We start from the raw sequence: 12,014 nt of genomic DNA, 5'->3' as shown, positions 1-12,014 counted from the left end.
CCCTTAATATCCATTACCAAATGGTTCACTCGTTTCCATTTGTAAAATTGGAAAAACCCGCACAGTTCTTTTGGATCTTAACAAACATCCTTATGTAACATACCTCACCCTTTAGTGCTTGCTGGGACATGATTCTAATTATACACTTCTAATTATACACACAGAAATAACTGAGGAATAGTCAGATAGGCCCCAGGAACAAACTTGAGAGATACAAAGCAGCCTTGATATGAGATTCTGTAATAGTTTCTCTGACAAAAGAAAGTTCTTTCTTTGATGAGGCTGCTACTGACAAAAGGGACTTTGCTAATCTTAGGGGTTCCATGTACTCAGGTTTATTAGCATGTGATCATTTATCCCCATGTCAAATTTGAATAACCCCTTCCTTCCCAGTTGTATCTTCACTAGACTGTAGACATCTTTCAAAATTAGAAGTTCTAGTCAAGTTGAAACTTGCTCAAGGGATGGCATTTATATTTGGTTTTTCATCATATCAGCTTGGTCACTACAGATAAGAGTCTGTCAGGGAAGATTTGGAGTTTTCAAGTCATTAATGCAGCACTTGAACTTGGAATTAAAAGTCATTAATACATTCCTTTCTTTTTCTATCTGGCAAAAATAGGAGTGAGTGTTCAATCTCTATAAGCTCATTAGTTTTATAAAGATGCTCTAGGGTACCTATCCAGGTGTAACAGCTGTCATCTCAGCATTTGGGAGGTAGAATCAGGAAGATCAGGAGTCAAATGCCAGTTTCAGCTACACAATGAGTTCAACTCCAGTTTGTGTGTGTGTGTGTGTGTGTGTGTGTGTGTCAATAGTGATGTTTTACACCTCTTCCCACGCCACACTATGTACTATCAGAACTCTTTTTACTAGTAGCAATCAATGCTCTTAACTAGTCAGTCACATTGGAGAAGAAATTTCAAAAATCCCAAAAATAGGTCAGAGAACATGAAAGATTCAATTTCTTTGGCATGATTCCAAATAGCAAAAATAAGATTTGATCAAGTTTCTCCAAAATTAAAAATAAAAATAAACAATACATATAGGATATGGCATTCTTTATTTTTGCAATTACAATATGACTACAGTATTTTCCCTTCTCTCTCTCCAGTCTCTCCCATACATCCCATTTTTCATCAATTGTTATTGCACAAGAGAAGATGGAAAGATTCTAAGAGCTAGGAGATAAGAAAGTTTGCTGTAGTATTGTGTCTTTTGGTAATGTCAGAAACATCATACATGAAGCCTCACCAATCTAAACATGACCTGAACAAAGATGGCTATAATAGACATGCTAACAGAGTTGAAAGGAATTTCTTGGGATCCAAGCCCCAGACAAAGAATTATAGGCAACTAAGAAATGCTGAGAGCAGGAGATCCAATAGCAAGTGGTCAGTCCTGAAATCACATATACATACAAGTAACATTATATAGACTGAGCAGGTTGTATTTTTTTCTTTCTTTTAACTGTCTCACATGATTTTTCAGAGCTAGAAAGTTCAAACTCTGTGGAGTGGGCCACCAGGCTGGAACATCAGGAACACAGGTGTTTGATGCACACAGTCTTGATGAACATAGTCTTGATGCTGTAATGTGCAATACAGACAACAGCTTGGAAACTCAAGTGAGCAGTCTTCATGTGGGAGACCAAACTCTGGAAAACCAGACTCTCAATGGCTCTCACCTTGAGAGTCCACTAACCTTGTGGTTTACAGCGGAACCACCCCCTTCTTCACACAAGGCTGATCAACTGGTTCTTATCCTGGCTGAACACCTGGGGTTGTCTAGCCGGAACCAGCATTCCAGAAATGCTGCTGGATGCCACAGTCAACATCCGCCCCAATGACCTTTCCTCTTTAGGTGCTTTTAGCATTCCCTCAGCCCTCCCTACTTCCTCTTACAGTGCGTTCAAAACAGTGTTCAGCTTTTTCATTAAAGAATCCTTGACAAGACACCCCTTTTTCTTAGCTTCGCTTTTCTTTCCCTCCCATTTCTCTTCAGGCTTGGGTTCCCCTCGGCTCCCTGAATAACTAGGTCCCACTGGACAAGATGTCTTCAGACAATATTCCTTTCACTAGAAAGTCTGGTTTTTGTTTTTGTTCTTGTTTTGGTTGTTGTTGTTGTTGTTGTTGTTGTTCTCAAGGCCTTTAACTGTTTAGATGAGGTCAATCTACACTACTGATGTTATATTGCTTTCTTAATATTAACAAACTAAAAGTTTAAAAAAGCCTAACAGTTAGCCACAGCTATAAAATGTCTTCATAGCACCTTAAATATGGCAGTTTGACAAAACAACTGGGCCACTATATCTCACAGTCCTGAGACACTAACTATAATGGTCTCGGAAATACATTTTATAAAAAAGATATACATTGAAGATTCTTAAAAGAACTCCAATGGGGTAAATAAGCAATTTCAGCAGCACTGTGGCCTCATAAAAGAAATTCATCAATAGCTGAATTTGCCTAAGAATGCCATAATGGGAGATGTTAAGGCCTTTGACACACTCAAGCTGATGAAGGAAACACTCAATAATTACAACAGCCCAGATGATTTTAGAAGCAACTCTGGCACATCTAACGTTCCTTATGTGGCGTGTCTCTACTAGAAGAAAAGTAATCAGAAAAGCCTCAAGGGAAACACAGCTGAGTAAAAGGGAACTGGCATCTATATTTGCAATTTGGAAGTTCTGCCTCAAGGCTGATTGAAAAGAAGCTGATGATGGCTCACTCCTTATCATGCATGCTGAAACGGCAGAAAACATTCTGCAGCCAACTAAGATGTCTGCCTGAGCTATGCTACCAATAAACACTGCAGTGGATTTTCTGGAAACTGAAGGAAATGTCAATATCAGCATGGCATAGATACTGGCAAGAGATCCCAGCAGAGTGATGACGATGTTTGGAGAAGGTAGGACTAGATACTGGATGTATTTGAACATCAGGTACCTGCGGAGGTCTTTCATATGGTCTCGATTTTTTAAAATATGAAGTAGGGCAGAATTCCTGGAGTAAGGTAGAGAAGAAAAATGATATAAGATTACATGCAAAGCAACAAAAAGCACTTTAAACTATAGTTTTGTGCAAGGAATTTAATAATATTAATATCTGTCCTATGGTTAAACCCAGTTTCACATGATGTCACACAGCTATTTAAAATGCATCTTACTTTTGGTAGCAATTAATGGCAAAGACAAAAAAAAAAACAAAAAACAAAAAAAAACAACCTTTTCTCCAGTGCCAGGTGGGGGGTGGCCTGTACCTTTAATCCCAGCACTCAACAAGGCAGATCTTTGAGTTTGAGGCCAGCCTAGTCTGCATAGTGGTTTCAGGGCAGCCAGGGCTGGCTTAGAAAGATCTTTTCTAAACAAAACAAAACAAGTATTTCATCTGTTTCAAAGCATTCTACATTTAAACTGATGTTTCCATTAATGTTTGGTCTTTCTTTCTGATCATTAACCAAAGAATTAGAAGAACTTTCCCGACTCAGTATAGCAGTATAGGGCAAAACCAGAACAGGGAAGTGGGAAGGGGTAGATGAGAGAAAAGGGGGGAGGGAAGAGGGCTTTCGGGGAGTGGGGGGCCAGAAAAGGGGAAATCATTTGAAATGTAAATAAAAAATATATCGAATAAAAAAAAAAGAACTTTCCCTGAACAGATAGATTCATATATCAGAATCAAAGGAAAAATCTTGGGGTACATACCTAGTAGGGGAAGAATGGGATTCTTCTTGATTGATGCACTAGAAATGAGTGGAAAATATTATACTTAGAATTTTTAAATGAAATTAAGAGAATGTAAGAAAATGTGATTCCTAAATGTCCTTTCCTCCTGTACCAAGAAATACTAAAGTTAACAACTATTTTTTCTACAGCCTCCAAGTAATTCTTCATATCTGCATCTTCTGATTTGAAAATATTATGCCTACAACATTCTTTCAATTAATCTGAAATCTCTTATATGCCTTCTATCTAATATCTAAGATATTGGCATTAACAAAGACCTTTTTGAGAGAGTCAGGTATTAAAACAACAGTGGCATAGTGAATCTCCTCATAAGGAAATTATTACACATTGACAACATGTTCTAGTTAGGATTATCATTGCTGGGATGAAACAGCATGATCAAAGAAACTGGGGTAAGAATGATTTGTATGGCCTATGCTTTCAAATTCCCATGCATCAGAGGAAGTCAGGACAGGACTCAAAGAGAGCAGGACCTGGAAGCAGGAACTGTTGCAGAGCCATGAAGGGGTGTTGCTTACTGGCTTGCTTCTCATCATTTTCTTAGCCTGATTTCTTATAGAGCTCAGGACAACCAAGTCAGGGATGGAACTACCAACAATGGGATGGATTCTCTTCCATCAGTCACTAATTATGAAAATGACCTGAAGGCTTTCCTAGAGCCAGATCTTATGGAGGTATTTTTTAATTGAGGTCTCCCCCACTCAGATGACATTACTTTGTATCAAGTTGACATAAAACTATCTAGCACAATGGATATCTCGTCAACTTGATACACAAACACAGCCCTGTGAAGCAATTTTTCTCAACCTGTTAGTCATATCAGGGGTCTTTACAGGGGTCACATATCAGATACCTTGCATATTATATATTTACATTACATTCATAAGAATAGCAAGATTGCAGTTATGAAGTAGTAACAGTTTTATGGTTGGGGGGTCATAGTGATAAGAAGGTTGTATGCTATAAAGCCACAAACTTTTCTTTCTTGTTCATTTCCAAGATCACACATTAATATAAACATCACAGTGTACATTTTAGAAACTGAGAAAGTTCCACAGTCTTACAAATTCAAACATTCAAAAGAAATCAGTCTGTTAAAAAAATCCACCTGAGCATATACCCAAAAGATGCTCCAACATATAAAAAGGACGCATATTCTGCTATATTCATAGCAGCCTTATTTATAATAGCCAGAAGCTGGAAAGAACCAGATGTCCCTCAACCAAAGAATGGATATAGAAAATGTGCTTCATTTACACAGTGGAATACTACTCAGCTATTAAAAATGATGATTTCACGAATTTTGTAGGAAATGGATGGAACTAGAAAAAATCATCCTGAGTGAGGTAACACAGACCCAAAAGGACATACATGCTATGTACTCACTGATAAGAGGATATTAGCCCAAAAGTTCAGAATACCCATGATATAACTCCCAGACCATATAAAGCTCAACAATAAGGAAGGTCCAAGTGTGGATTCTTCAATAACACTTAGAAGAGAACAAAATAATCACAGGAGGCAGAGGGAGGGAGGGACCTAGGAGGGAGAGGGGAGGAGAGAAAGAAGGCAGGATCAGATATTGGAGGAGTCAGGAGAGAAGCTCAGAGGGCCAGGAGAATGAGTAGAAATATTGCAGCATGACCCGTCCAGCAGGTCCAATTATTCCCAGGTCCCGAAGGGGCACTACCTGAGGGTCAAAAGTGAAGCCAAGCACGCTAACAAAATCAGAGTCAGTCTGGGTTGTGTCAAGGCTTCATTTAATGTCGAGGAGGTAAGTGGGTTTTAAGGCTTACAGAGAAGGAATTGACCTTCACACCAGACAAAGGAGGGAAGGGCAGAGACACCCCTAGCAATGGAAGCAGGAAGCGAGGAGGTCATCCAGGTGGGGACACCCGGAGTTAACGCCGGCAGGAACATTCCGCCGTTAGGGCAGGAACATCTTGTGGCATTCTCGGGAATCTTCTTGCACCGATAGCTCATGGGGAAGTCTCTAGTTAATTGTTCTTATATTTTAGCAGCCACCACCTTAGGGCCATGAGTAAGCATAAGTCCGAATAACTCAGGATGGCTTCCCACAGCAGCAGTATTGGGTAGGGGACAGGGGAAATGACTAGAAAGTCCCAGACACCAGGTATTTTAGAGGCTTCCAGGAACCAATGGCAATGATATTAGAAGAAATGACCAACAGTGGGGAGATGGAACCTAAAGAAACCACCTCCAAAAGCTAGACATGGCCCCTAGTTGAAGGATATGGCCACCCAGAATTGCTCCTGTCTAAAAGAAATGCAGGGACAAAAAAATGGATCAGAGACTGCCCCACCTAGGGATCCATTCCATCTTCAGACACCAAATCCTGACTCTATTGTGGATGCCAAGTGAAGTACTTGCTGACAGGAGCCTGATATAGCTGCCTCTGAGAGGCCATGCCAGTGCCTGACTGAGACAGATGCAGATACTTATAGCCAACCATTGGACTGAGCCCAGGGACCCCAGTGGAAGAGTTAGGGGAAGGACGGAAAGTGCTGAAGGTCCAGCTAGTTGATATTGTTGTTCTTCCTGTGGGGTTGAAAACCCCTTCAGCTCCTTCAGTCCTTTTTCTAACTCCTCTATTGGGGATTGCATACTCAGTGCAATGGTTAACTGCAAGCATCCTAATCTGTATTTGTAAGGCTCTGGAAGGGCCTCTCAGAAGACAGCTATATCAGGCTCCTGTCAGCAAGCACTTGTTGGCCTCCACAATAGTGTCTGGGTTTGGTGACTGTATATGGGATGGATCCTCAGAGGGTGGGTGGGGCTTGAGGTGGGGCAGTCTCTGGATGGCCTTTCCTTCAGTCTCTGCCCTGCACTTTGTCTCCATATTTTCTCCCATGAGTATTTTGTTTCCCTTTCTAAGAAGGACCTAAGCACCCACACATTGGTCTTTCTTTTTGAACTTCATGTGGTCTGTGAATTGGACCCGTGGTCTTGGGTATTCGGAACTTTTAGGCTAATATCCACTTATCAGTGAGTACATACTATGTGTGTTCTTTTGTGATTGGGTTAACCCACTCAGGATGATTTTTTTCTAGTTCCATTCATTTGCCTAAGAATTTCATGAATTCTTCATTTTTTAAATTTATTGATATATTTATTTACATTTCAAATGATTTCCCCTTTTCTGGACCCCCACTCCCCGAAAATCCCATCAGTCCCCTTCCCTCCCCCTGTTTTCCCACCCAACCCTTCCCACTTCCCTGTTCTGCTTTTGCTCTATACTGCTTCACTGAGTCTTTCCAGAACAAGCTGGAATTCTTCATTTTTAATAGCTGAGTAGTACTCTATTGTGTAAAAATAGCACCTTTTTCTGTGTCCATTCTTCTGCTGAGGGATATCTTGTTTCTTTCCAGCTTCTGTCACCTGAGTATTTTATCTTAGTCATTCTGACTGGTGTGAAGTGGAATCTTAGGGTTGTTTTGATTTCCATTTCCCTGATGACTCAGGATGTTGATGCAAAATGTAAAGTGAGGGTGCTTTCACTTCAGAGGAAACTACACAAGACTCTTTGTCTTTGATACTCTCTCAAAGTTCCAGAATGCAGTTTGATGTGTAAGCTGCTTAAAAGTCCTTGTAGTTCTCAAAACAGTGTAACTAAGTGAAAACACCCAAGAGACCAAATTTAAAATGTCCACTGGTACAGAAAGCCAATCTGAAGGCTGATAATTAGTTTCAGGGTATCAGACCGATTGAGCAGTTTTACTAATTTTCCAAGAGACAGAAACCAAACTTTTCAGTCAGATGATTCAAAATTGTAATGTGGATCATCAGTGCAGAACTGTTTATTTCCTGTTTTGTTTTTGTTTGTTTGTTTCTTTTTTGTTTTCCCCTTTTTATTGGTTATTTTATTTATTAACATTTCAAATGTTATCCCCTTTCCTGGTTTCCCCTCCACAAACCCACTATCTCATCCTCCCTCACCCCTGCTTCTATGAGGGTGCTTACCACCCACCCACCCACTCCAATCTCACTGCCCTGGCATTCCCCTACACTGGGACATCGAGCCTTCACAGGACCAAGGGCCTCTCCTCCCATTTATGCCAGACAAGGCCATCTTCTGCTACATATGCAGCTGGAGCCATGGGTCTCTCCATGTGTACTCTGGTTGGTCGTTTAGTTCCTGAGAGTTTTGAGACTTTTTCTAACTCCTTCATTGGGGTCCCTGTGCTCAGTCCAATGATTGGTTGCAAGCATCCACATCTGTATTTGTGTGGCTCTGGAAGGGCCTCTCAGGAGACATCTATATAAGGCTTGTCAGCAAGCACTTCACTTGGCATCCATAACAGTGTCTGGGTTTGGTATCCCAAGTATATGGGATGGATCCCCAGGTGGGGCAGTCTCTGGATGTCCTTTCCTTCAGTCCGTGCTACACACTTTGTCTCCCTATTTCCTCCTGTGAGTATTTTGTTCCCCTTCTAAGAAGGTCTGAAGAATCCATACTTTGGTCTTCCTTCTTCTTAAGCTCCATATGGTCTGTGAATTGTATCTTGAGTATTCCAAACTTTTGGGCTAGTATCTACTTATCAGTGAGTACATACCATGCATGTCCTTTTGGGTCTGAGTTACCTCACTCAGAATATTTTTTTAGTTCCATCCATTTGTCTGCAAAACTAATGATGGCTTCATTCTTAAAAGCTGAATAGTATTCCATATTGTAAATGAACCACATATTCTGTATCCATTCTTCTGTTTTGGGACATCTGGGTTGTTTCCAGCTTCTAGCTATCACAAATAAGGTTGCTATGAACATAATGGAGCATGTGCCCCTATGGCATGGTATGGCATTCTGTGGGTATATGCCCAAGAGAGGTATAACTTGGTCTTCAGGTAGAAATTTCCAATTATCTGAGGAAGCTCAGATTCCCTGAGGAAACCTGGATTGGTTTCCAGAGTGTTTGTAGCAATTTGAAATCCAACCAGCAATGTAGGAGTGTTCTTCTTTCTCCACATCTGCACCAGTACCTGCTGTCATTTCAGTTTTTGATCTTAGCCATTCTGACTGGAGTAAGGTGGAATCTCAGGGTCATTTTGATTCGCATTTCCCTGATGACTAAGGACATTGAACATTTCTTTAGGTGCTTCTTGGACATTTGAGATTCCTCAGTTGAGAATTCTTTATTTAGCTCTGTACCCCATTTTTAGTAGGGTTATTTGGTTATCTGGAGTCTAACTTCTTGAGTTCTTTGTATAAATTGGATATTAGCCCTCTATAGGATGTAGGAGTGGTAAAAATCTTTTCCCAATTTATTGGTTGCCAGTTTGTCCCATTGACAGTCCTTTGCCTTACAGAAGCTTTTCAATTGTATGAGGCCCCATTTGGTGATTGTTCATCTTATAGCATAAGCCATTGGTGTTCTTCCTCTACTCAAAGGATAAAAAGACTGAGAAAGAAATTAAGGAAATAGCACTTTTCATAATAGTCACAAATAATATAAAATATCTTGGTGTGACTCTAATTAAGCAAGTGAAAGAAAAGAAATCAAAGAAGATCTCAAAAAATGGAAAGATCTCTCATACTAATTGATTGGCAGGATTACTATAGTAAAAATGGCCATATTGCCAAAAGCAATCTACAGATTCAATGCAATCTCTATCAAAATTCCAACTCGATTCTTCAAAGAGTTAGAAAGAACAATTCTCAAATTCATCTAGAATAACAAAAAACCCAGGATAGCGAAAACTATTCTCAACAATAAAAGAACCTCTGGCAGAATCACCTTCCCTGACCTCAAGCAGTGCTACAGAGCAATTGTGATTTAAAAAAAAAAAAAGCTGCTTAGTATTGGTACAGTGACAGGCAGATAGATCAAGAGAATAGAATTGAAGACCCAGAAATAGAAATGAACCCACACACCTATGGTCACTTGATCTTTGACAAAGAAGCTAAAATCCAGTGGATAAAAGACAGTCTTTTCAACAAATGGTGCAGGTTAAACTAACATTCAGCATGTAGAACAATGCAAATGATCCATTCCCAAAGCTCAAGTCCAAGAGGATCAAGGACCTCCACATACAACCAGATATACTGAATCTAATAGAAGAGAAAATGGGGAAGATACTCGAACACATGGGCACAGGAGAAAATTTCCTGAACAGAACGCCAATGGCTTATGCTCTGTTTTGTTTTGTTTTTTATTCGATATATTTTTTATTTACATTTCAAATGATTTCCCCTTTTCTGGTCCCCCACTCCCCGAAAGTCCCATAAGCCCCCTTTTCTCCCCCTGTCCTCCCACCCACCCCTTCCCACTTCCCCGTTCTGGTTTTGCCCTATACTGCTTCACTGAGTCTTTCCAGAACCAGGGGCCACTCCTCCTTTCTTCTTGTACCTCATTTGATGTGTGGATTATGTTTTGGGTATTCCAGTTTTCTAGGTTAATATCCACTTATTAGTGAGTGCATACCATGATTCACCTTTTGAGTCTGGGTTACCTCACTTAGTATGATGTTCTCCAGCTCCATCCATTTGCCTACTCTGTTTTGTTTTTAACACCATGTTAAGTAAAGATCAACAGCCACTTTGCAAGTTGGAGTTCTGCAAATACTATCTCTAGCAAACGAGGGAACTATGATCCACTATGCCTGATGGGCACAGCTGAAAAATACCCTACAGACACTGTAGCACAGCAAACTCAGTAATATTTAGAATCATATCTCATCACAACATGGCATGTGTTCCTGGGATGAAAGAATGGCAAGTGGTTTCCCTTTATGTTTTGCATTGTCTTATAAAAGTGATCTTTATTTTAGTGATGATAAAAAAGCCAAGACTCTCATAGCCTAAGAAACTCAACTACACTCACATACAACTAAGAAACAAGGGGACTTCTAACATAGGCATGGTACTAGCACACTTGACCAGCAAACTTGTTCTTTTCATCCTGGTTTCTATTATTCAACAGGAACTTGCATTTGAATAGTTTTCATTAATACGGAGTACAGGTTAGAATGTCAATACTCAAAGAGTTTTTCAAAATGTCAACCTTGGTGTGTTTTTTCTTTCTCCACCTTTAAAACCAATCTTTTAAGTCCTTCATTATTAAAGTAACCTTGGGGTGATTTTACAAAGAACTATCAAGGAACTAAGGAATCCTGAGAATGGGAAAAATAGTCAGTCCTGACCAAATGGTCAGTCCTGAAAACATGCATACAAGTATCATTATCCAGACTGAGGAGGTTGTGTTTAGAAATATGGACATATATACATACACGTAAGCAATAACAATTAATGAGGAAAGGCCACAAATTTGAAAGAGCATAATAAGGGGCATATGGAAGGGTTTGGAGGAAATAAAAAGAAGGAGGAAATAATGTAATTATACTATGTCTCAATTTTAAAAAGTGGAAGGAAGGAAAAAGTATGTTAGGTGTTTGGCACAGACATTTAAAAAACATGGGATTCAAGGTGTTTACAAATGGTATAAAGAGAAAGGCACTGGGCTCAATACGAAATACTGAGAGGAAAAGTAAATAATAAAGGCAAATAGATTCTCAAGAATATACCTTTTACTTGTCATTTTGTTTGAAAGGATTTGTATCACGAAGAACCATGTTCAGGTCAGGTCTAATATACTATCCCATATTTTTCCTTTTCCATTTACCACTTGCTCACTTTTAAACAAGCTTCACTCCAATCCTTTTGACAAAATAAGAGAAAATAAAATAAAATAGAGAAAAGTACTGAACTCTAAGATTCTCCCACATCATCAATAGACAGCAGGGCTAGACTAGTTAGTCTAGTCATTACATTTTATCTGTTGACGAGAAAGGGGCCTCTTTCATGAATAATTCTTAAAGAGGGCTAGAGCAGGAAACCGAGTCAAGAAAGTGTTATTTAGAATTCTGTAGATGGCCATATCTCCTTATCTGAGCCAGGAAATACTTCAAAGACCCTTGCATAAGGGAGTACATACGAGTGTCACGTCACATCATCTCAGAAGGATGTGAAACCCAATAACTCCCAACCACACAGAGGTGGAACCATGCACTCTGATTTCTATCAAAAGCAATCTGAATGTGCTTGTCTCAGTGAGTGTTGTCCAAGCTCGGTGGACGTGTACACATGCTCAAACTCATCACATTAAAGATTTTAAAAGAGAAATGTAAATGCCTTTTTTTTTAAAACAACCTGAAATCTGATCACGTAAACTGGAGCTAATGAATGGGCTCTGTTTACATTGTCAAGCTTAATTATGACTGCTCACAAAATACAAAGTGCTTATTTATTATC

The 12,014-nt window shown here is 39.6% G+C and overlaps 1 protein-coding gene across 1 annotated transcript; it reads right to left on the bottom strand.

The window, feature by feature from the left end:
* Positions 1-2,329: 2,329 nt before the first annotated feature.
* On the bottom strand, positions 2,330-2,968 carry LOC127675406 (uncharacterized). The gene has a single exon (XM_052171532.1). The coding sequence runs from the start codon at positions 2,966-2,968 to the stop codon at positions 2,330-2,332; it is 639 nt and encodes a 212-aa protein (XP_052027492.1).
* Between the last annotated feature and the right edge of the window lie 9,046 nt (positions 2,969-12,014).

This window comes from Apodemus sylvaticus, chromosome X (assembly GCF_947179515.1).
Source record: "Apodemus sylvaticus chromosome X, mApoSyl1.1, whole genome shotgun sequence".
Taxonomy (NCBI): domain Eukaryota; kingdom Metazoa; phylum Chordata; class Mammalia; order Rodentia; family Muridae; genus Apodemus; species Apodemus sylvaticus.
Note: the sequence above shows the minus strand (reverse complement) of the source record. Positions and strands in the feature narration are given on the sequence as shown.

Bases quoted from the DNA above. Each gene is read 5' to 3' on its own strand.
- LOC127675406 (XM_052171532.1), bottom strand. From the start codon at position 2,968: ATGAAAGACCTCCGCAGGTACCTGATGTTCAAATACATCCAGTATCTA.